At 43.1% G+C, this 26617-nt stretch overlaps 1 protein-coding gene across 2 annotated transcripts in view; it reads right to left on the bottom strand.

Annotated features, from left to right (window-relative positions):
• Positions 1-26107, bottom strand: part of VGLL4 (vestigial like family member 4) — a 168968-nt gene extending 142861 nt beyond the window's left edge. Inside the window, exons 1-2 of one of the 2 annotated variants that reach the window (XM_086697418.1) lie at positions 25783-26107; positions 10183-10259 (exon numbers count right to left, since the gene is read on the bottom strand). In XM_086697418.1, coding sequence (XP_086553544.1) covers positions 10183-10246 — 64 coding nt within the window. In that variant the 5' untranslated portion in view covers positions 10247-10259; positions 25783-26107. Of the gene's footprint in view, positions 1-10182; positions 10260-24706; positions 24878-25782 lie in introns of those variants that run through there. The other variant, XM_086697417.1, reaches the window with a different exon arrangement.
• Positions 26108-26617: the final 510 nt, after the last annotated feature.

Here is a 26617-nt window from a genome sequence, read left to right as displayed (position 1 = left end):
AGCAGAAACCAGGAGCCAGTGGCATGCTAGTAAATGGTAACAAGTGGCTGTGTTGGGAGGAAAAACCAAAAAAGCCCACATCTGTGGCTTTTGCCATGGTGTAAATACCCCCACCGTGGCTGAGGACAAGTGTCCAACATGAGGTCCCAGCTGAGATGCACACAGCTGGCTCTCAGGAGCCAACTCTGACAGTGACTGCAGCTAGATGATGGCTGCCTCCTGGAAAGGGGTCAAGAGCTGTGTTCTCCAGGATTCCCTCCTCCCTAAGGTCTTACACTTGGCAGCTTCGTGCACTTGGCACCAGTCTGCCCTCCCACCCCCTGCTATTCCCTCCACCCCCAAAGAACTCCAGATCAAAGCTGGTGGCAGTACCAGGTACACTATACCCAGATCACACACAAAAATCATTGCTTAGGTCCCAGGGCACCAAATGGGTCAGTCAGTTACATGTCCGATTTTAGCTCAAGTCATGATCTCAAGGTTCGTGAGTTCAAGGCCCGCACTGAGGAGCCAGGGGTGGCAGAGAAGACAGTGACTCCCAACGGTGAGTTTAGAAGACATACTCAACAAATGGCTGCAGGTGCGGGGGATGTGCGGAGAAGATCCTGATTAGGGCAGCGATTCTCCAGATGCAGAGAGGGAAAGAGAGAACCCCCCAGGAGGGAGGAACATGCTGGGAAGCAAAGGGGACACTGAGGAAGATGGGCATCAAATGAAAAAATAAGTAGTTCATCCAAGGAGTCTCAACTCTGACATTTTAAATTGAATTGCAACCGACATTAAAATTAGCTCATTATATTTTCATGTGTATTAAAGGAAAGTGTGGATTTCTAAAGACTGAGAAATATTGGGTTAAAAGAAACATAATAAACCATCCTCAAGTGGCTAAAGAGCTATTCAGTGGAAGAATCTATTTCCAACATCCATTATCCTAATTAACAAGCCATTATTTTCACCGGCAGAGATCCATTTCTAACATGTAGTATGCTAATTTGAGTTGATATAAAAGCACAAAAACTAGCAGAGACATTTGTAGTAGCTATCTCTGGAGGGCAGCCCTTCTGACTGTATGCCAGGTGCTGACCCTGGGAGGCAACCTTTGATTAAAGCGGCTGACCACACCTGGAGTGTCTTAAGTTAGCACATAAATACTATCCCGCCTTATGTTTTATGAACCTTTTAAAAGTAAAATAAACTTTTGGGAGATGGTATTTTCAATGCCACTGTTCAGAAAAGGGAAATAATTGAAAGCACAAAGCATATTATTAGTGAATCCAACCTTTAGAAAGGGCAGTAAATTCAGTCCTTATTTTGAAAATCAAAAGGCTTGGGAACACGGAGTCAGAGGAGGCAGCTCCCCAAGACCACGTGATTCCCTGCCCTGGAGAATGGTGCACTCCCCACCCCAGCAACAGCTGCCACTCAGTTATTAACTGCACCTCTGACAATCCTGGCGTGGGACTGCATACGAAGGCACAGAAAGGAGAGACATAGGGCAAGTGTTTTGTTTTCTTTCGGTTTTTTACACTTTAATCTTGAATTCGGCATCCAACTTTTCCAAGCTTAATTTTTTCTCTAACACCTCCCACTCAGCCTACTGCAAAAGTTCTTGTTATAACCATCAGATGAAAATGTTTGGCAAACTATTATTATCAAGTGGAATACAGTACTCCTTTTGGTTTGTACATTATTAGTAGTAATAGTGACCATTGTAATGAGTCATTTTTGCTAGTGTTAAAAAAATTAATTCCTTAGAGACGAGCCTTTTACTACAGCAGTTACTTTACTACCAACAGAGGTTTATAAAATGCCAACCACGTGCCACAAATGGCACGTGCTTGGAATATGAAGTGGTGCGGAACAGGACCCTTGCCTTGATCAAGTCTAGGATCTAACAGACTCAAAGAACCTTAGGTCAGAGAGTGTGGCCACCCACCCGCTGCCAACTCTCTTCTACAATGACTAAACAGTGGTTATCTCTTCTCCGCTTGAACACTTTAGCAATAAGGGATCTGTTACTCAGTGAGGCCACCCATGCCATCAGACCCTCTTAACTGAAAGACATTTACTAGAAAAGAAAGTCCCACATAGAGAGAAGTTCTGTGGGGCCCCTGGGTGGCTCAGCTGGTTAAGCGTACGACTCTTGATTTCGGCTCAGGTCATGATCTCATGGTTTGAGATGGAGCCCTGCAGACGGCTCTGCACTGACAGCGTGGAGCCTACCTGGGATTCTCTCTGTCCCTCTCTCTAATCCTCCCCCATTCATGCCGGTGCTCCCTCACTCTCTCTCAAAATACATAAGTAAACTTAAAAAAAAAAAAAAAGTTCTGTGGCAGTGGGCATCTGAGTCATGGACACACAAGAGAAAGCACAGTTCCTGTGGTTCCTGAATACGTGCTACCACACATCCTAAATATTTCACTGATTATAGCTACTTAATACTTATGAAATGCTATTTCACTGGTTGGGAAACATTGTCCAAAGAAAAACCTCTTTGCTAACTTATTACTGGAGGTAGTAAAACAGAAGTTTTGTATGTATGTATGTATGTATATATACACTTTCAATCATTCAGCAGTCAAGTCTTCAATGCCCTCCCTCTGAGAAGGCATACAGAGAAAAATTAAGGGCTTAAGCTTCAGAGTCCAGCTACTGGACTTCAAATCTCAGCACTGCCACATCACTTAAGGATCCTTATTTATTAGTATAATCAAGTACTGTAATTAGTATTCAAATTACTTAAAGTATGTAAGCCTCAGTTCCCTTCTCTAGAAAATGGGACTCATTAAAACACCTACTTAACAAGGTTTTCATGAGAACAAAACGAGGTAATACAGTGATTAAACTGAGGTCCACAGACAAAGCTCAGAGGTCTGTGACAATTTTTACTTGTGTTGTTATTTCAAACAGAATCTTTTTAAAAATCTGACATAAGGAGGACCGCCTGGGTGGCTCAGTTGGGTAGAAACATGTGACTCTTACTCTCCAAGTCATGAGTTCAAGTCCCACACCAGACCTAGCGCTTACTTAAAAAAAAAGAAAATCTGGGGTTGGGGGACGAGAAATCTGACATAACCATATTCTGAATCAGACATCTACGATACAATCAGGTATACTGGCACATGATTTCAGAGATGTTTGCATTTCTTCCTAGTCTAATGAGAAAATGACAGAAATTAAGTCTAATATGAAATTAAAACATGTGCACTAGGAAAAACATCACCACCATCTGTGCAATGACGTAACTTCTTACAAGAGTGTGCAAAGATAAAAGTGGGGAGGAAACTGTATCAGAGGACACACAGCAGTACAGGCACCCTGACATTGAAGAATCAACCCCAGCATGGCAGCGGTATCATACTAGTGGAAGAGGCTTTAGTTGTAGCCCATTACTATCTACTGTATCATGCCTAATTTTTATGGCTATATTTAAATTATAAATTCATATTCTGGTTATGACATTGTACACGAACTAATGCATAAAGGTTTTATGCCTACTATTACACTTATATATTTAAGTAACATTTTAATAAAGATAAGCATTTTGTGATTATGCAAGACAGTATTCTCATTTGTAGGAAACATATTACTTAGGAGTAAAGAGGCATGATACCACCTACTCTCAGGTGTTTCAGGAAAAATAATCTGCATATACATATGTATATGTATAATATATGCATATAATATATGCACATATACATGAGAGAGACAGTGTCAAAGGAAATGGTACAAAATATAAATGGCTAATTTGGTTAAAGGATACATGATAGCCAAGGAATTACAGCACCTGACACTTAGGGGGATCTAGCCCCTCCTTAAAGATCCAGATCCAGAATTCCCCAAAGAATATTATTAGACCAATGACTCTCAGCTGGGAAGAGGGACCCAACATCAGAATCACCGAGTCAGGCATTTTCAGAATGCTTACAAACACCCGTTCTTCCTCTCTTTGGGAATCATTGCCACAGTAAGCTACTGTCATGGATGGAAATGTGCGGTATCCCTCTCAGGTGTTTTAAGATACCAAGAATAAAAATAACTAATGCAATAAAACAAAACCATCAAATTGGGCTACAAATGATCAGATGGGTGTCCTCTCCAACAGTGCCTATTGGGTAGGCTCAACAGTGTCAAGGTACAGTTAGGAGCACACTTTAGGGAACAAGATGGAGCTAATTAGATTTAACCAAAGGGGAGTAACCAGAATTTGAGCCCTGACTCTACAATGTGGGAACAATATAGCCTGAGAACATGGAAGAAGTGTGTCTAAACAGTCACGTTTGCTCACAACTGGTGTACCAAGACCTCCCGTCCTCTTGAAAGGAACTGATGATGTCATTCCTGTCTAGTCACCGATATATTCCAGCATGTCTGAATCCTCTGGCTCACTGTATTTTCATGACCCATGTGTTAGTCAAGTCTTCCCAGCACCTAAATGGAGGAGCCAGCAGCAAGTTTATCCAACAAAAGAGATATAAAGCAAATCATGTTTTTTCAAGTGCATTCATTAGTGAATCCTAAAGTCTATTTAATGAGTCATGACCCAACTTTCATAAAAACAAAGCAGAATATAAAGAACAGAACAGGCACATCTCCATGCACTCAGGGTAATTTCTGTTTCATGAAGCTTTTGTATCATTTATGTCAATATATCAGTACAATATAAATGCTTTTCTACCCTGTGCCATGGTCAGAAATGTTTGAAAGGTACCCTAACAGACGCTGGGAGGAAAAACAAGAGACTAAGAGGATAGAGGAAGAAAGAGACAGGAGCAGATCCAGCCAATATGCTCAAAGCAAAGTGGTGGCTAAAGCCCCTGTAACCTGTGCACACAGCAGCCAGTTACTATACTGATGCAGAGGCTGGTCAGGACCTTGCAGGAAGGAAATTTACCTGTGAAAACAGGACACGAGTGCAACTGATCATCATGTTATAATTAATCAGACAAGCTTTTTTTCCTTTTTAAGGCAAAATAGACTACAACCTATATACATGAAAATATCCCATGTATCGGGGGGGCATCAGTCCCCTCTAATAAGAAAAGCTTGTATTCCTGGCCATTCTTTACTTGGAAGGATTATGGTAATTTACACTTCATCATTCAGTCAACTTGCAGTGAACTTCACCAAGTGAGGAGTTCGTGAATTTCTAGGAGCAAGTGGGTGCAGCAGCAACCCCTACAAAGACTGGCTTGTGTTCCTGTTCTCCCCACTTCAATCACACCAACTTTATCCCATTTTTCCTGATCATATGCATGCTCATCAGAGCGAATCCAAAGTGCTATCTCCTCCACCAAAATCCTCAAAACCAAAATTTCACAGTTCTTAAAATTATTTGTTTAATGTTTCTTTATGAGAGAGAGAGAGCACGCACAAGCAGGGGAGGGACAGAGAGAGAGGGACAGAGGATTGAAAGCAGGCTCCGCCCTGACAGCAGCAAGCCCAATGTGGGCCTGAACTCACTAACAGCAAGATCATGACCTGAGCCAAGGTGAGACACTCAACTAACTGAAGCACCCAGGTGCCCCTCAAAATTATTTTATTCTAAGTGAAGACGTCAGCAGATACAATATCTTCTCATCAGAAGCCACATGAACAAAATTACCAAAAATATTTTGTAAAAATCACAATAAAGTAAAGTATGTTAAAGACGCACCAAAGTGGGGGCACCTGGGTAGCTCGGTGGGTTAAGCGTCTGACTTCGGCTCAGGTCATGATCTCACGGTTGATAAGTTAGAGCCCCACATCGGGTTCTGTGCTGACAGCCCGGAGCCTGTTTCAGATTCTGTGTCTCCCTATCTCTCTGCTCCTCCCCTGCTTGCTCACTTGCTCGCTCGCTCTCTCAAAAATAAAGCAAAACATTTAAAAAAAAATACATAAATTAAAAAAAAAAAAAAGACGCACCAAGGTGTTGTTTTAAATATCAGTGCTAATGTGTCTTATCCTCAAATTTTGTTCAATTTTGACTACTAAAAATAAGCCTGGAAAAAGGTTGGGGTCGTCCCAGCACCAGCATTAATTACGACTGAAAGAAGAGATTCCTGCAGCACAGGGAAAAATGGGCAATCTCATGTTGTATTCTCATTAAGTACCTTCCAGGATTACCCTGGGTGCTGATTAAATCAATGTCTCATGAGCGGTGGAATGATTATTTTAAGTAAATGTATTCCTTCTAGGCCATCCAGATAAGTGACTATTGTGTGACTACAAAACCACCATTTCACTATTGACTTCAGCTCTACAGTGTACCATTGAGATATTTCTTCTATTCTCTGCTACTAGACATAATGAAGCCTTAAGGCTATCAGGTATTACAGATCCAAGTCCTAATAGGTACTGTTCTCTTCAAAATACTCAAACAATAACATCTTCAAAAATGCCTAAGTTTTCAGTTCTCCATGAGCAAAAGAAAAGAGAATCATTTAGGTCACCTACAGGAGTTGGGAAACCGATCTCAAGTAGTAGAACATTTTTCTGTTTGTAATAAGACACCCAAATCAGATTACATACACAAGACTTTTTTAAATGTTGAGGAGAGTGCTAAATGTAAGAGCAATTTACAACAAAAGCTAAAATAGAACTAATCTGGGACAGAGAAAGCTGATTCAGGCTGAACAAGCCCAAGTAGGTCTTAAGAAATCTACTGGAAGACTCTGAACTTAATGCTCAACTTTGCCTATAAATAGAATAAATTTTCACATACTTACATGACTAGATAATAGAAAATACAATGAATGCCTGGTTTTTGAGCTCTGTGCTCCTGTGGGTGATGATGCACAGAGCATCATAGCAAAAAAGTTTCTCAAAAATGTTGCCTGATGTTAATAATAATGACTATAGACATCTTTGGACTTTTTCCCTCTTCTTTAAACGTAAAAAATGATCCTGAGAAACTGAAGTCATTCCAGAGGGATTCCAGAATCATGCCAGAGTCCAAAGAAGAATATTCCAGAATGAAGGCTACTCTGTAATCATTCTGGCCTTGTATATGCATATATCCTTACTCTGCAAATCATTAACAGATGTGTTGAACACGGGAAGAAAGAATTCCTCTCTCCCTTGGCATTATCGTTCTATTTCTATCACCAAGTATGCCCAGTCTCCCCCTTCTATGCATTTTATAGCTGCAAGTGTCTATGTTCATAAGCTCCATAAAGGCAGTGGCTGTCCCTTGTTCATCTATGTGTGCCCCTTTTACATAAGAATTCAACCCTTGTTCATTGAACTGGTAACTATACAGGTCTTCTGCCTGAACACAGTGACCCTGAAGCTGGGCTCCAGAATCGAACCTGAGAAGGTAGGAGAAAAAGAGAAGACACTTTTACTCTCTACATCCAGGACACGAAGGGCAGCCTCAAGGTCATTACTTCCATTTTTCATTTGTATGAACACTATCTTGTTTTACTGATCCTAACTAAATGCGGGCATTATACAACAGAAATTTAAAATACTATCTAGGGGCACCTGAGTGGCTCAGTTGGTTAAGCATTCGACTTCACCTCAGGTCATGATCTCACAGGTCATGTGTTCAAGTCCTGCCTTGGGCTCGATGCTAACACCTCATAGCCTAGAGCCTACTTCAGTTTCTGTGTCTCCCTCTCGCTCTGCCCTTCCCTCACTCACTATTGGGCGCGCGCGTGCTCTCTCTCTCTCTCTCTCTCTCAAAAATGAATAAACATTAAAAAAAGTTTTGTAATACTGTCTAATAAAGTATAAAAACTTCTAAATTAACTATATTCATACTTAATGAACCTTGTAACTAGCTATTCAAGTCAGCAACGTGTACTGCAATCTTAGAGACATAAAGGGGCTTTTCATGCTTTTCAGCAATCTTAGATAAAAGCCCACAACCTGAGTTGCCTCTCCCTAACTTAGGGTCCCTAGGAATGATACATAACATCCCTGAGTTTCGATTTCTTTAGGAAGGGATAATTATACTACACCAATGGATAGTTATATCCACCCCCCCCCCAACAATCCAAAACCTAAATAAATGTAAATTATGCAAGAGGTTTAAAAAAAAAAAAAAAAACAAGCCTCTAATTGTTACCTCATCCAATCACTAGTTTAAAGATAACCTCGTGTGAGTGTTGGTGTTAGGAGAGGGTGGGAAGACCCAGGCACACTGATAATACACAGGACTAGAATAAGCCCGACCACAAGCCAACAAAACTGCCCAAAGTGAACAGATTATGGCAATCCCCACCAGGAGCCAAGAGCTAAGATAGGCACTATCTATACAATAGCCCATTTAATCCTCACAAATACTTTGTAAGTGTTATTTCATGTTAGGAATGAGGAAACTGAGGCTTAGAAAAATAAAAGTCCTAGACAGTAAAAAGGCAGAGCTTACATTTTAAGGATATGCACTTTCCAGTCTGCCTATTCATTAAGACTTAAATTGGAAAGTAGTTCATCTTTAAGAATTTATAGTGTATACTGTATGCTAGCCAATTTGGCAATACATTATATTTTTTAAAAATCTTTAAAGAACTTATCAAACTCAATACCAAAAAGCAAATAATCCAGTGAAGAAATTGGCAAAAGACATGAACAGACACTTTTCCAAAGAAGACATCCAGATGACTAACAGACAGATGAAAAGATCTCAACATCACTCATTATCAGGAAAATACAAATCAAAACCACAGTGAGACACCACCTCACATTGGTCAGAATGGCTAAGATTATCAACTCAGGAAACAACAGATGTTGGTGAGGATGCGGAGAAAGGGGAACCCTTTTGCATTATTGGTGGGAATGCAAACTGGTGCAGCCACTCTGAAGAACAGTATGGAGGTTCCTCAAAAAATTAAAAATAGAACTACCCTATGACCCAGCAATTGCAATACTAGTTTTTATCCAAAGGATACAGAAATACGAAAATGCTGATTTGAAGGGGCACATACACCCCAATGTTTACAGCAGCTCTATCAATAATAACCAAAGTATGGAAAGAGCCCAAATGTCCATCAACTGATGAATGGATAAAGAAGATATAGTGTGTATGTGTGCATGTATGTGTATATAATGGAATATTACTCAGCAATCAAAAAGAAATAAATTTTGCCATTTGCAACAATATGGATGAAACTAGAATGTATGCTAAGCAAAATAAGTCCATCAGAGAAAGACAAATATCATATGATTTCACTCATGTGTGGAATTTAAGAAACAAAACAGAAAGGAAGGAAAAATAAGATAAAAACAGGGAGGCAAACCATAAGAGAATCTTAAATACAGAAAACAGGGCTGCTGAAGTGATGTTAGTGGGGGGATGGACTAAATGGGAGATGGGCAATAAGGAGGGCACTTGTTGGGATGAGCAATGGGTACCATACATAAGTGACAAATCACTAAATTCTACTCCTGAAACCATTATTACACTATATGTTAACTTGGATTTCAATAAAAAAATAAAAATTAAATGAAAAAAGAATTTAGAGTGTATAAAAGCTCAACCTTAGAAATTTTTTTGTTTTTAGCATTTTAGTGCTTAGAAAAAGAAAATTTGGTTCCCACATAAAACAGTCACCCTTGCAAATACTGTTTGGCAAGCAATTTTAACTTTGAAAAAGAACTTATTTAAAAACTTAAATAAAAACTTACTAAAAACCCTAGGATGAGCAGGAAAACCACTTTAACACATTGTGGAATAACCTCATGGAGAACAATGTCATGTTCTTTTTCCTTTCACCTGTCCCCCACCACATTAGTGAATTTTCCCAATATTTGCGGTTTCTCGCTCACGCAAATGGAATTTTCAAGACTATTTTCCATCACATACATACGTGCAACCTATGACAGAAATGCTCTTGGATGATTTTTTCCACCTCTACTTCTCTCCTGGTCAATTTGTCTGTCAAGCAACACGTATTTATGTAAACTTCCAGAGTCCCTAAGTGTCTCTTAAGGACCATCTCCACTCAAGAGCTGGGAAGCGAGGAAGGACAGGACTTCCTCGAGTTAACCCTTGGAGCTGTGGTATCCAAAGATGACATTTACAAGACTTACATGTTCTAGCACTTGAAAATGAAAAGGAGAATACTAAGTTTTTCTGAGAACAACCAAAGTTAACTGCACATAACCATCAAACTGTGTGGAGAAACACGTGAGTCTATGATAATGCAGGAGACAAGGGGACACGGGTAAAAAGTGCTTTAAAACAGGTTCATGACTTACGTTTTTCATCATCAGCATGCACAAGAGATGCTGCCCTTGACAAAACATCCAATGGCGTCTCCATTCCTGGTTGGAGCCTAGACGGAAAAAAAAAAGAGAGACAAAGAATAGAATTTAAAGAGAATTCAAAGGACTCCTTAAGAATTCTGGTAGTTAACAATTAGAATGATTCCCCCATGAAATGCAAATCACAATCCTGAGGATGAAAATCTTCCCAATCTGTGAAGAAATGCAGTGGATTTGGTTCAGGCACAAATAGAGGAAAGGGTTAAATTCCATTCTGTGTACTAAGCTAAACCTTGCAGATTCCAGGAAACAGCTAGTGTTAGAACTAAAAGAAGGGATATTGTGAATATTCATGCCCATGTTATTTGTGCTTATAAATGTTTATGTGCGTGCATAAAAACATGCCCATTCAGACATACCAAGTAAAAAACAGCTTTGGAACAAAGGCTACTCTATGAACGTAGTGGTACTACCAGTCTGAGATTTCTGTTGTGGTGGTGGTGGTTGTTGGTTTATTAGTTTTAACAAAAATGACTAAGCTCGAACCATTCTGTTCATTCACCTACTTAGCTGAGAGACTCTTTGTGGCCTTGTCACTTAATATACTCAATGTACTAGTGAAAGGTCTGTGAATTCCAGGGGTGAGTTAAATGGTATTTGAAGTCCAATAAGAATCTTTATTTTAAAATGAGTTAAATGGCATTTTAACTTAAGTAGTATTCTAAGCCCAATATGTTTACCTTTCTTTAAAATTTTTTTTATGTTTATTTTTGACAGAGAGACAGAGACAGAGAGAGAGAGAGAGAGAGAGAGAGAGCGAGAGCATGAGTGCGGGAGAGGCAGAGAGAGAGAGAGGGAGAGGGAAACACAGAATCTGAAGCAGGCTCCGGGCTCCGAGCCGTCAGCACAGAGCCCGACGCGGGGCTCGAACTCATGGACCGTCAGATCATGACCTGAGCCGAAGTCGGATGCAAACAGACTGAGCCACCCAGGCGCCCCTGTGTATCTTTATTTTAAAATATGTTTTGGGGAGCCTGGGTGGCTCAGTCAGTTAAGCATCTGACTTCAGCTCAGGTCATGATCTCACGGTTCGTGAGTTCGAGCCCCACACTGGGCTCTGTGCTGACGGCTAGGAGCCCAGAGCCTGCTTCAGATTCTGTGTCTCCCTCTCTCTAACCCTCCCCTGCTCGCATTCTCTCTTTCTCAAAAATTAATAAACATTAAAAAAACATTTTAAATATGTTTTGTGACTACCCACTATCACCACCACCCATCACCAATTTATCTAGTGCCATGTTTTCTAATAAGCCTGGGTTTTATTTTTAATTCTGTTTTCTTAAATTACAGCATACATATAAAAGCAAAGACTGCAGAACATTTAAAGATGGTGGGTGGAAAACCTAGAAAATCAGGCCACCTCGCCCAATTTTTCTTTTCCAGATTACTTACACACACACACGCATACACAGGCACACATACACAATTACTGGGAAAACAGACATACTCTATTAGTTCAACTGAGAGAAATATCTTCTTAACTATACCCTTTAAAGACAGCAATGGAACACCTGCTTGGGATTCTCTCCCTCCCTCTCCCTCTGCTCCTACCCCGCTCACATGCCCACACTCTCTCAAAAAGATAAATTAATTAAAAAAGACACTCAGCATTTAATCAGACTTCTTCAACATTTACTGAGTAACTACTAGGTATGTGCCAGTTACAAGACATGGTGGATCAGCTTGCTTTATAATATTCGTATTTCAGGTCCCCAAAGAAACATCAAGTCTTGACTGGCAACGTAATTTCATTCAACAAACGTGAACTATGGGGACGCCTGGGTGGCTCAGTCAGTTAAGGGTCCAAGAGCAGCTCAGGTCATGATCTCACTGTTGGCTTCTGAGCCTGAGCCCCACGTAGGGCTCTCTGCCCACAGAGCCCACTTTGGATCCCGTCTCCCTCTCTCTCTCTGCCCCTCCCCTGCTCATTCTCGCTTTCTCTCAAAAATAAATAAACATTAAAAAAAAATTATCTACTAGGTGCTGCCAAGGTAGGAAAAAAAAAAAAATCAAAGGCCAGTAGTTGTTTTCAAAGAGCTTTCAATCTGTACAGTAGACGTGCCTACAAGAAAGTAGTTTAAGGCAGTGTTTTCTAAAGTGTTTTGCACTATATGTTCATATTTTACAAGAAAAAATTTTTCTAGAAATAAGTTCAGGAAACACTGAAGTAAACCGAATTAAGCAGCTTCCTGTGCTTGGAATATACTGCTAGGCATTCCTCCTGCAGAGGCTCAGGCAGTGGGGGTATTTACCTCTGGATAGATGAAATCTCTCAAATTTCACTGGCCATTCATTTAACCTGAAACATCTCTTAGGGAACACTTAGGGAAATAATGGATTAAGGTAAAGTGTGCTAAGTGCCACAACAGTGGTATAAACAAAATCCTATAGAAACACAGATGAATTCCGAAAGACTGTAGAGAAAACAGAACCACGAGCTGAACCTCTGAAGAATGGATAGGAAAGTTCTTCCAGAATGGAAGAACAAAAGGACAATCTATTCAGGAACAAGTTGCCCCAATCAGCTAGAAGACAAGAATAAAACGGGAATAGGAAGTTAGGAGACAGGGATGGGAGTTTCGATCGGGGCCACATTATGGAAGGACCGAGGGCTCTGACAAAAGTTGGGTTTGATTGTGTACGTGTTAGGGATCCACTGCAACCTCTGAGCAGAGAACTGACTTGGTCATCTACATATTCAATGAAAATTATTCTGATAGGACCATGTAGTCCCATTCTACAGAATGGGAAGCTAAAGACAGGGTAAACAACATCAAAGAGCTATGCAGAAGGTAATGAGGGGCACTGTTAAGGGAGCTGTGGGGACAGGAGAAAACCAGAGACAAACTGACAGGGTTTGGAAGGTCTCGAAATGTGAGAGGAGACAAAGACAAATACTGTTTAGTTTCTTATATGTGAAATCTAGAAGAAAAACAAATTAATCGAGACAGAGAACAGTTTGCTGGTTACAGGGTGGGGTAAGGAGGGGATAGGTGAAAGTGGTCGACAAAAATAAATCAATTGCTCATCAACACCAGAAATGGGGGCTGTCAGTCACTGCAAGAGCAGTGACGTCATAAACCAGAGTTCATTTCTTCTTTTTCAGAGACAAGGGAAGAGGAGTAAAATCAAAACAACAAAAGAAAATGTAATGGCATTCACATTCATAATCGTCTTGGTAATAAGATAGAAAAGATCACCTCCTGAGAGTAAGGATTTTTGAACTTGTTCAAAGAAGAAGAAAGGTTTGCTGAACTCCCAAGAACTCCGTCTTACCATCTTTATCTAAGCCAGTTTCCTATTCAGGCAAGATTTGGGCTTAAAGCCTTTTATTTGGATTACATAAATGCTGATAAGCATTCTACTCCATAATACAGAATTTAGACTCAAATTCCTTAATTTCCCCATGAAATTGAAGTTCTGAATGACCTTGCCTTCCTGATCACACACTCTTGACTCTCCGCCAGCAATGTGAAAATTCTAAACCCAAATAGATATCCATTAACAACACATGCCTTAAGTTATGCAAATTACAAGTGTTGTGCATAGAAGCAAAATATCAAAGCATAAAAATATCAAATAACACAAAGAAGTAGATGCAGAATTTTAGCATCTAGGAGATTACATATTTAAATGTATTCAGATACTATGAATTCCAAACCTCCAAGCGACTTAACGTTCAAAGTAGGCAGATAAGAGATTAGGTGTTTAAGGTTCACCTGCAAGGCACCTGCCATCTGCTGCAACCTTATTAATGAAACCAATCAATTTTTATTACACAATTATTCTGAGTTCAGGGAAGTACTCAAGAGAAGAAAAGAGAAACAGAAGATAAGATCTCTGCTTTCAAGGAGTTACGTTCTTGTTTGTGAACATTAAGTATAAGGAATAAGATAACAGACAAATCTTTTAAGGGACTAGGATAACAAACAAATTTAAAAGAGCATAATAAAAGACAATATATAATTTAAAACCAAAATGTGTACTGTGTGATAAAAGAAGAGATGAGCATCGGCTCAAAGCGTATACCTTGCGAACATCTATTCTTTGGTTGGTGTGCACATATGTGTGCCTCTAAAAGCCACTTCAAAGATTCCCTTCCCTAGTTTCTCTCCCTCAGGCTGTCAGGCTCCTCTCTGACTTCTCTTATTTACCAGATCACACCGTTGGAATACGTCCTGGGTGCAAGGACTCTGTCTTATCCTTACATGTTACAGTCATGTTGGATCAAAAGTCTCAGGAAAGGCACAGAGGCAGAATGAAAACCCGAGACATTCTCACAATGGAGAATCTTGGATAAGGAGCAGTAGAATCTAAGCAGGGTAAACATGATGTGGGTGGACAGAGGAAAAAGCAGAAGGCTAGCCAACCAGGTTCACACTGAACATAGCAGGAAACAGGCAGCAACTATTAGTCCCTGAGCGAGCTGGTGATCTGATGTTAATGAGATTTTCATTTAGCAGTTCTGGGGGGGAAGGTCTGACTTGATGAAGTCAAGTGAGAAGTCACTGGAAGCAGATCAGTCAGGAGGCTCCTCCAGGAACCAGGTGTGAGATAAGGGCAGTAGGGGCTGGTTCAGTAAAGGTGGGAGATGAGGTCTAGCAACTAGGCATTATCTAGCCACAAAAAAAAAAACTAAGCAAATAAAGGTGGAAGATAACAGTAATAAAATAAAAAAAAAAAAACTTATGGAAAAAAAACTTCTGAATTTTACACCTTGTACAATATCCACAACCCCCCCCCAAAAAAAAAAACCAATAAAACATGTTAGTAAAAAGTAAGGGGAGCTGGGAGGAAACAATGATTACAGTATTTGATGGAGGGCCACACAACACTGAGAGGCAAATTAGCAGATTGGTTATTTAAGAGGAGGATCTTTGGACACCAACCTGGCTGAGTTTGAATTGGGCTCAGCCACTTCCTATCTGTGTATCCCTGGAAAATGACTTTACCTCTGTGTGTGTGTTTCCTCATCTGTAAAATGGGGATATGAATTAATATTACTCCCCTCATAGGTGTTATGAGAAATGGATGGCCTTTATATGTATAAATATTTGTCAAAACTTTTGCAAACATATTAAATAAACTGCAAATGATGGTAAATGCATTGAAAAAAGGGTACTGACCACAACTTTACATGGCGATGACTCTAAGATGGATGAAAGCTGACACCTGAAGGAGAGGAATTAGCCTTGTGAAGCACGGCAGGCAGGGAGGAGACAAAGAGCATTTGCAAAATACCCAAGACAGACCCACGCTGGGCATGGAGATGTGGAGGGAATGACCTCAGGGCAGGAAACAAGGGGGAGAGGACAGGAGGTGGTGGCAGGGAACTGGGCAAGGGCAGATCAAGCATACTCTGCAGGGTGTGACAAAGCTGAGATTTATTCTTCGTCAGTGCAAAGCCCTCGAATAGTCTGAATGGTTTGAAACGGGAGAGAAATTCCTGGTTTATTCTGTATCCTTTATGAACCAAAAATCATCTGCTCCCTTTTGCCAAAGATTATGCAGCATCTAGAAAATAAAGCTAAGTACATCTCAATAACAGGTCCTCCTTTCTGTGACAGTTTTTACACTATAAAATCATGATAAGCAAAAATATAATCACTTGAAATGCTCAGGCCTGAAATGTAACCCCATTAAGGTGAGAAGAAGATGGTTCTGAAAAAAGACTTCAACTGCACCTGTAAAGGTATTCTACTGTACTGCAATCCACTTCTGGTCTATCCATTCACCTTCATTGGGGATTTTTGACAAATATGAACATAAGTCATCATGAATAGAACATACATTTTGTTTCGTTTTACAAGCAACGGTATTTTCTTTTTTTTTTTTTTTTTTAATTTTTTTTTCAACGTTTATTTATTTTTGGGACAGAGAGAGACAGAGCATGAACGGGGGAGGGGCAGAGAGAGCGGGAGACACAGAATCGGAAACAGGCTCCAGGCTCTGAGCCATCAGCCCAGAGCCCGACGCGGGGCTCGAACTCACGGACCGCGAGATCGTGACCTGGCTGAAGTCGGACGCTTAACCGACTGCGCCACCCAGGCGCCCCTAAGCAACGGTATTTTCTGACCCATATTCTTTTCTTTGGACTCCCTTATCGCCAATAATAACGCTCTTACAAATAGCTTAAGGTGCAGAATTAGAGAATAAGAGGTATCAATTCTAAAGCTACTAAACTTTAGGGACATTCAGTGCTAATGACAAGCTCAGCTATAAATTTGAATGCCATTATTTTGGACGTCCACAAAGAACTGTCCCTTTTTGATCAGCAAGAGGACAAAAGCACCTGTCTCAGAAACAGAATTATGGGGCACACGGGTGGCTCAGTCAGTTAAGCATCCAACTCTTGGTTTCGTCTCAGGTCACAATCTCACAGTTTCGTGGGGTCGAGCCCCACGTCCAGCTCTGTGCTGGTAGCAGAGAGCCTGCTTGGGATTCTGTCTCCCTCTCTCTCTGCCCTCCCGCCATTCATGCTGTCTCTCTTTCAAAATAAATAAACTTTAAAAAAAATTAAAGAAATAGAATTACAAGATGTATTCAAATTTTTTTTCCAGGCAAAAGAACAGAATTTCAAGATATGTTATGCGAATGTTCTAAGGAGATTTCCCAGGTGAAAGTTACAGCACCAGGACTATCTCACTCCATGGTTCTTCCAGAACAGTGGCCTAACTACAGTATAATTGAGGAAAGAGTATGAGAACATGAAACAACCGTCCTGGCTAGGGGTGGAAGCCAGTAGAGGTGGGAAGAAGCACATTCAAACCTCCTGATGTTCCTGCCACACTGTCACTTGCCCAAAAAAAACAGAAACAGGAAGACAGCACTATCCTGGGTACTGATGGCATCTCCAGTTTCCAGATGCACACTATTCAGTATCTCTAATTCCTGTTGGCCCTGTTCCATCCCTCTATCCCCTGCAATCAGAGCCACTTCCTGGGATAATCTAAACCAGCCTTGGCTAATGAAGTACAACTGGAGCACAAGCCTACAAGTATGAACTCTCACACCACAGCACGAGGTATGTGACCCTTTTGCCCATCAAGAATTTAGAGGCTTTGAGTCTCTCCTATTTCCGTTAGAACTATATACAGACATTACAGAAAAGGAAAAGGCACCTCACTGCCCTGAAGCAATATCACACTGTGGTCGATCTGATGAGCAGTCTGTCCAGTAGGAAGGATAACCGAAATGAAATTTCAGACCAAATTATCACCAGATCCAGACAGCCACGGGCAAGCATGGCTTTGGGCACATCAAGAAGGTGAGCATTCCCCTTCGGTTTCTTCTCCACACTGTGTCCAATTGATGCCCCCCACCCCAGCTTCTTGCAACACATAATCTTCCTGTTAACATCCAATTCTCAGACCATCCCTCTATGTTCTTGTTGAAAATATCTCTCATTTGTGTAATCCTTTTTTTTTCTTCTCAACACTTTGCCATCTGTTACATCAATACAGCCAGAACTTTAGTGGCACAAAACCTAAGTTCGAGCCCTACTTTAACACTTTCACTCAGTCAGTTTCCTTCTAGGCTCTGCTCTACAGAGTTAACACTAATTGTGTGGGCCATTTCACCTCTCCAGGCTCAAGTTTCCTCACTTAGAATAGCAGTAATGTTGCCTCCTGCATATGGTCACAGACTTGGCGTGTGGATTCAAGGATACAACGTTACTGAAAATGCCCTGTAAATTCAATTGAGAAATATATGTCAGCCTCAAACAGCCACCACCATCTTAAGGTTGTAGGGCACACACTTTTCCAAAGCACACTCATGTAAATTACTTCATTGGATTCTCACTGCAACTTGGCCAAACAAGATTATTCATATTCTCCTACAGATGAAAACCCAAAGTGCCAAGAATCTAAGTGACTTCCAGAAGAAGCTAAGACTAGAATCCAAGTCCCCTGACTCACCATCCAATGCTATTTTTACTCCACTTAAGCTGATTTTCATAAAGACTTTTTGAAGAAAAGCAGTTACTTATTTTTAGTTTAAGTTACATCCCTTCCCCCCACCCCCGCCCAAAAAACCTTCCATCATCAACCAAGGCAAGACTTGTAGTCTATGTTCTTTCCCTACACCTTGAGATACATCAGGCAATAACCTGACAGTTTCTCAAGTAAGCAAAGGGAAACAAATCCTCCCCTCTTGCAAACGCGAAAACGCTGCCATATTATACTTTCTTTGAACAGAGCTGAACACAGAGTCACGCGAATAGTAACCAAGCCAGGTGAGAAAATGCTCGCAGAAGATGTTCTGAAAGTAGAGCAAAGCAACACTGTCAATAGCTGCAGCCGTAGGTTCCTGGGGCCAATGCAACACGGCCTGTAAACAAAGGCCCTCAAACCTTCAGGCTCCAAGAACAGGCTCAGTATTAGGAAGGATGGCTTCTACTCAGTCACGCTCAAGAAAACCTGTTGTCTGAGTTACGATGGATAACGGTTAGGGATCAGTGAATGGTATTTTCAAATGTTCACCTAATTGTTTGTGTTTCTCACCACCTTGAATGGTACACCACATTACTAAATAGAGGCCAGCCCTTATTCAAAATACTCTTTCAAAAGTCATACTACTGAAAGAGCATGAACAGATGGATCCTGTGCTAGGCCAGCGTTCCTTACCGAGGCATATCCCTGGCATGAATACTCGATCCATACTCCATACTAAGTACAATGTCAGGACGTGGCCGCCCTCTGCTTACATACAACTCACTTCTACACATACCCTCTCCTGAAAATGTATCTGAAGGCCAAATGTATTAAATCTGAATATACTTACATGCTCTATGCCCACTTCCAGAGAATTGAAAATATATGTGCATAAAATCCCTAGTTAGGCTGCTTTCAGGTGCTTGCCGACCTCAAGCATAACCCCCAGAATATAAGAGTCAGCTGGTGGCAGTCCTTCCAGTGTCCTAGAAAGCTATAAAACTTGCTTAGTTGGGACAGTTCTGTACCCTTCCCATAATGAATGACATCATGCCCCTCCTGTGAAAGGAGACAGTCTGTAGGTTGGGCAGCCGTCCATCTCTCATCCTCCAAAGTAGGATTTGTGAGATGTTGGAATTAAGTAATCCCAGGTGCGCGCCATCAATTTGGCCCTGCCTACTGCTTATCACCACCTCTGATCGTTTCCCAGGGGAATGAAATCCCAGCCAGCTTAGGTGGAATAAAAGGTACCACTCTGGATGGAAACTCCCAAATGAATGCTTGACTCAACCACCTCTGGTCTTCCAATACTAAAATGACCCAAGTCTTGACTCTATGGACCTCCTTAACTACCCCTCCCCCAGGGGTGTGGTGTGTTAGGGATGTGCTATTCAGTCATCCTGATGACCCAGCAACACAAGCTAACAAACACTGCTACTGTGCAGTAACTAGATCCTCAGTTCCTGTTCTACAGTTTGGTATCAATGTCAGCCATGCACAGGCAGTATGAAAGCTGACCATGTGCCCACTGAGGGCCAGCTATGTGAGCCTAATGCTGCAAAACTAAACTTAGGTTACAGCATATTTCCTTTTATGCAAGGCTGCCTGATGCTGAGGTAAAATTCTCACTGCTGGCTGAAGTTCACACATCTCTCTCAAGGGTCCCCTAGAAACTGTATGGTGGGCCCACATTAACACCACTGTTGTCAGGAAAAGATAAGAAAATTCAAGTGTGGACATTTCGTTCAGATGACCAATTCCCACCATTTTTCGACACTGCTGTCAAATAAAACTGAACTATCCTTTTCTTTCTCATGTTTAGGCTCTTGTGAATCTGTCTCTTCATTCCCAAGTCCTCAGCCTTCTATAGCACTGCATATGAAATAAGGGAAACACGTCATCATTTTTAGTTTACTCTGGATATGCTTGTTCTTGCCGTTTCTCTTATTTGGATACTTAGAATTTCCTATTCACAAGCCCTCAGGTGCCTGTCCTCTCAGAATGAGAGGACACCCAAGAATGAGAAACGTGAATGTGCATCAAAGTCCAAATTGGCAAACTTCCCATAACACCCAGGTCTAACTATATACACTGGTCCAAAATCTCAACTCAGCCTATTAAAGCCTAAATAGAGCCTTCTAACCCATGACACATTCTGTCGTTAGGAAGCACTCTAGTTACCAGCATCAGTAAACATGCTTTCTCATTATTCACAGTAGTCACGCTCGCTAAGGTGTCCAATAACACTGAACTCGTGAACATGAACCACTGCTCCTAGGGGAAGTACAAAGTTAGGTTCCTTCAAGCCGCTGGTTACATTTCTGTCAATTGATCAATACATCATCTTGTTTCATGAGTGTTTCTGTTTAAAGACATCTTATTTGAGATCTATTATCGATTCATTAACATTGAGTTCATGGCCAACAGCACTACAATTCATGCCTGAAGGAAGCTTATCTAATGCACACATTTTCCACACATATTTTTCCTGAAGGCACATCACAGCCTTCTGGCTCTTGGGAAACCTGGACAGCACTTCAGCACTATGCTTGGGGGCCATTATAAGCAGCAAAAACACCAACAGAAAGCCCCCAAATGAGAAACATGGGGCACAAAAGAGACCACAAGTAAGAGTACAGTATGAGAGCTGAAACAAGTCAGAGTCTTGCCTTGTTTGACCTCACCTGGGGATGAACACTTGGGGAGACTCAAATTTTTCACCACTCTGTGCATGTGCATGGATGACAGAGACAGTGCTGCAAGTTTGAATTTGAGGTTACAAATAACTTTTAGTGAGTAGATAAACTCACAAATTCGAGGATGGGCTGTATCTGGTTATTGGACCTGAGGTATGAGACAGAGTATATTCCATAAGATTCTCCTCCTTTGCAAAGGAACTGTCATACTGCATCCCAGGTAGCAAGAATTTTTCTGGTTTCAGCACCTCCTACTTACACTCCACCTTTCCTACCTTGGCAATTTATACTATCAAAATTTGGCGGTCCAATTTCTTTCTTTCTTTCAAAGTTTATTTATTTACTTTGAGAGAGAGTGAAAGTGCACAGGAGCAGACAAAGAGGAAAAGAGAGAGAATCCCAAGCAGGCTCCTCACTGACAGTGCTGAACCCAACACAAGGCTCATGACCTGAGCTGAAACCAAGAGTCCAGATACTCAACCAGCTCAACCAACTGAGCCACCCAGGCACCCCGGCAGTCCCAATTGCTAAGCAGTTGTTGTTGCTATCGTCATTTTAACGTGGACATATTCTAAATGGCTACAGACTGTCGGCAGCATTCATTCCCTTTTCTTGTCTATTAGGATCTCACATATCAATGTCATTACCTTTAGATGGGATCCCTAAAACAATCACAAATGAGCTTCAGTTAACACAACTTGCACAAACTTAACACAAAAATAAAAAACTTCCTTTCACCAGGTTCTGCAACAGCTTATCTAACTAACATACGCCAAAATCCAGACTTGACATGTTAAGATTGCACACTGTCATAATTTTAGTCACATTAAATCCCAATGTATGTGACTTTTACCTCCTGAATTTACAACTCCTATTGTTTTATTAAGTCATACTCAAAGGTGCAAAACAACTTTTAAGATAGCTATTTTACTTATTTTTTTTTTTAACGTTTATGTATTTTTGAAGGGGGTGGGGGGGAGGAGAGGCAGAGAAAGAGGGAGACACAGAATCACAAGCAGGCTCTGAGCTGTTAGCACACAAGCTGTGAGATCATGACCTGAGCCGAAGTCAGCTGCTTGTGTATCTGGCTGTTTTCATCACCAGTCTTACTCAGAGGCTTTCTTCCACGTGCTTTTGCAGCCATTGTCTTATGTGAGCTTTCATAAATGAACATCTGAGGCCATTATGAGGCAGGAATGCAGGTGTGATTCTGGCCTTTTGCAGAAGAGCAAAAAGAGACATGGAGAGGCTAAGTGGCTTAGCTCAGAATCACACAAAAGAACCAACTGCAGAACCCAGATCTGGTGCAGTGCTTGTCCCCACATGGCTGTCCCTACTCTCAAAGAGCAGTTAATTAAGGTATACATTTCCATTCATTAAAAATGTTATTTGTGGGGTGCCTGGGTGGCTCAGTGGGTTAAGCTTTCGACTTCCGCTCAGGTCATGATCTTGTGGTTCGTGGGTTCCAGTCCCACGTATGGCTCTGTGCTGACAACTCAGAGCCTGGAGCCTGCTTCAGATTCTGTGTCTCCCTCTCTGTCCCTCCCCCGCTTGTGCACACGCACTCTCTCTCAAAAAATAAACATTAAGAATAATTTTTTAATGTTATTTGTATTTTTTAATGTAATATGTGAGTCAAAATCATTTTATTTTTAATTTTTTTCCACGTTTGTTTATTTTCAAGAGAAAGAGAGCATGAGTGGGGGAGGGGCAGAGAAAGAGGGAAACATAGAACCCTAAAGCAGGCTGCAGGCTCCAGGCTCTGAGCTGTCAGCACAGAGCCTGACACAGGCCGAGCTCCTGAACTGTGAGATCATGACCTGAGCCGAAGTTGGATGCTTAACCGACTGAGCCACCCAGGTGTCCCTTTTACTTATCATTTTAATAAGGCAAACTAGAAGCTGCACAGCAAAACTATCCAGGAAGGAACCTAGAAAAGACACAAAGTAAAATCTTCCTCTGGATTTGTTCTGGCAACCATCAGAGGCTGGCAACAAGGCTGACTCCATAAGCAGTTAAAAGGAATTTCCCATTACAGAACTCATAAAACAGAACATCTGAAAGTAAAAGTTTTGGTTTCACAATGATCAAGTCTGTAAGTGAACTAGTCAGGTAAACTCACAGTTCTAAATCAGCTGGGGGAAGTGGCAACCACTGTGGTTAAGAAGCTCTCTGAAATCCTCAAAGACTTTTGTAAATAACATAATACCAACTACTTTTCAAGCATATTATTTCCTGTAATTCCTGAACCTCTGTGATGTATTGGATCGATACTATTACCCTCTTACAGAGGAGAATCAAATACAAAGGTTAAGTAGAGGTAACTTTTTCTGGTCACAAACTTAGGTGACTTAGGTGACACAGATTGGACTTAAAGTCATGTCTCCAGAAATAAGCAAGAGCTGTTTTCACTACAACATTCACAGTTTGGGAATGTAGTCCATGGTTATTTATAACAGAATTATCTTAATTGTATTGTGTTTTGGTCAACATAAAAATTAGTTTGCATTCCCCTTCCAAATGGAAAGCAAAAAGCAAGCTGCCCCAGAGTGTGACAAAACCAGTGGCAGGGGAAATCAGCCTGGGATTAATATTTTGCCAAAATTAAATAACAATTTGAGAGGTTTACATCATTTCAACTATGGGGGAGATGATTTTCAGCCAGATATAAGAGGAAACACACAGAAGAAAACAAACACAAAATCGTGTCTTGAGTATACAACAAACTTCTAAAGTATTTCTAAACCCATTAAAGTTAAGGCATTAAGATTTAGAGACGATAATAAACTTGTTCCAAGATCGCGTCATCAGTACAGCCTTAAGGCACTGACCCTAAAGCTCTTTCAACTACACACGCTACCCTTCACAGTGCTGCGCAGCAAGGAGGAAAAACAATGAACATCTCAAGGTGGTGGAGTAGAGCAAAGAGTTAAAGTGTGGTATGTTAAAATGGCATGCAAAACTAACCTTCGAATACTAATAGGAAAACTATCATTTTAGTTTTGTCTTTGAACGTTCAGAGGAAACAAATGGTCAAGGTAGGCTGGGGTTTAGAAACAGATTTGTAAAATCTGCAAACTGAGAGACAGCACCTTTCAGAGAGAGCAACCAGCTGCTGATAAAAACTAGAAGAGCAGCCTCCACTCCCCGCCCCCGGGCTGCTGGTTCTTATTAACCACAGAGAAGGAAATACAACCAGCAAAAACATACAGCACCAATGATCAAAGTGAAACCGATTTTTTTTAATTATCTAGCTTAAATAGACGAATATATGTCAATAAAATGCACAGACTAAGTAGCGCCAACAACCACTGTCATCCTAACCTAAGACATTTCAATGTCTCAGTGTCAGGAATCAAAGAAGACTTTAAGCAAAAAAAAAAAAAAAAAAAAAGGAAAGACCTTTGCTTTTCGGCGAGGCCTGCACTCGGTGCTGGAAGAGTGTGCCGTTTTGTTTTGAGGAGGAGCAGGGAATATAGGAAGAGAAAAGCGAGACCCATCCCAGCGGCCCATCCTCAGCCTCTTCCCGCAGTCGTACACCCAGCCCTCCGGTGCCGCTGGCCAGGACCAAGGGTCTACAGGGCTCCGGGCCCCCTTCCCGGCCCCGTGCCTCGCATTCCCAGGACGCCTTCCTCTCGGGACCCCTCCAGGAACCGGACCTCCCTTTGAGAGCCCTGGAGCTTCGGCTCCCCACTGGGAGCCTCAAGTTGCCCCGCGAGAACCAGCCGCCTCCTCCCTCCCGGAGGACGCCCTCAGGGCAGCTCCAAGTCAGCCCACCCGGGAGTCCCCCCGCAGGCCGGCCCCTCGCGGGCCCGGTTCTCCCGCACTCACCGCCGGGCGGCTCTGGGCTCGCCCGCCTCGGGCCGGCCGGGCCCCGTGGGGGGGCGGGGGCGGGCGTGGAGGCGGGACCGCCGAGCGCGCGGGGCGCACTCCGGGGGCGCGCCGACGCACAGGCGCGCTCGCGCCCGCGCTCCCGCACCGACTCCCCCGCTGCACGCCCACACGCACACGCGGGCGGCGCGCGCCAGGCCGACTCCGCGGCGGACGCGAGCGCGGAAGCGCGAGGAATCCCTGGAATGAGGCGCCGCCCGCCCGCCCTCAGCCCCGCTCCGCCGGGCTCCGCCTGGCCCGCCAGAACACGCCCCCCGGACACGCCCCTCCTACCGAGCAGGTGGGCGGCAGAGCCCAGGTGAGCCGGCTGGGAAGCGGGGGCGGGGCCCCGCGCGCCAGGGAGAGGCTTGTTTCCCCTCCCCCCTCCCGCCGCACGCCCCGCGGCCTCTCGCACCTACCCGGCGGGCGCCGACGCGCTCGGGCGGGGGACGCCTGCTGCAGGCCTGGAGCGGCGCTGGGCCCCCGGAGGAGGCGCCAGTTCCCGAGGGCGCGAGGACCCGGCATCTCACGCATATCTCTACCCCCGAAAGGCCCAGCCAGTGGGAACTCACCTTCGGTGTACACGCACCAACGAACCTTTCGTGGCGCCCAGGTGCCTGCTGCTCTGGGCCAGGCACGTTCCCCACACGCACACAGTGGGCCCACGCACCCAGTGCACACAGTACAGGTGACACCGACATCCACGGTCTAGCCTTACTCCACACCCACTGGGTCTGCTGCCCCTTCCCCGCCACGCACAGCCAGCAAGTGCCAGAGTATTTGAGCCAGACCCGCAGCACCTACGCGGTGCTCGGCTTCAGACCCGCACGCTTCCCCTTCCTCCAGCGGCAGCCCCTGAAAGGGTGTACGACTTCTCCAGCGCCCGGAGGTCGGCGCTCACACCCGGCTCGCCCGCGAGACCTCAGCGCACGCGGGGGACTCCCGTCCCCGGGACGCGGACCTGGACCGCTGCCTCACTTTCTCGTTACCCACACACCCCAGCCACACTGCCCAGACAGGCCGGCGGCCACACGTACCTGCAGGTACAGGTCGCACTTGCTTGGGGAAGTGTATACTCAGGTGCCACTGCGATCAGAACGGCCGCTGCAGTCCGGGGCACTCTGACGCGGCTCGGTTTCCTCCCATTACAGCATTTTACACTCCTCCACTCACTCTCCACTTCACACACACACACGCACGCACACACACTCACGCCCCAGGCGCTCGGCAGCGTCTTTCCTCCCCCTCCCTCGCCCGGAGGAGGAAGTCCTAGTAAATGAAAACAGTGTGGAAGGGAGGGAGCAGAGGAGGAAGGGAGGGAGGTCGGGGTGGAAAGAGCCCCCTCCAGCCGCTCACACAGCAGTGTTTGCTGTGTTTGGCAAACTCCTGGAGTCCACAACCCAGGCTGTTCTGAAATGCGCCCGGGGAGGGGCAGAGGGGAGGAGGTGAAACATTTCTAATTGGTGCAGGTTCTTATTACAGCAGCAGCGTAGACATGTGACCACGAAAAGAAAAGCCCTGTCTTTAATTTTTTCCTGTCATTCTCTAGAGATTTGGTGCTGGGGGGTAGGAGGGGTGGAGGCCTAATACTCCGGTCCCCGGCAGCCCTTGCCCCATTGTTTTCTCATACTGCCACAATTAAGAAAACATTTGCTTAACATATCCAGCCGCTAACTTCATAAAATAAATAGCCAGAGACTGGACTTCCTCTGGTTTGCTTTAAATGGCTTCATGTTGCTCGCCTCCTGGCTGTTTTCAAACCTTAGTCGTTATTTGGAGCTCCTACTATAGGGCTTTCTCTGGGAGAAGGCTCCGCTGAGAGGCGAAGATAACAGTAAAAACAAATACCAGCTGACATTGATGGGGGAGACG

Source organism: Puma concolor, chromosome A2, assembly GCF_028749965.1.
Source record: "Puma concolor isolate L17-30 chromosome A2, mPumCon1.1.hap2, whole genome shotgun sequence".
Taxonomy (NCBI): Eukaryota; Metazoa; Chordata; class Mammalia; order Carnivora; family Felidae; genus Puma; species Puma concolor.
Note: the sequence above shows the minus strand (reverse complement) of the source record. Positions and strands in the feature narration are given on the sequence as shown.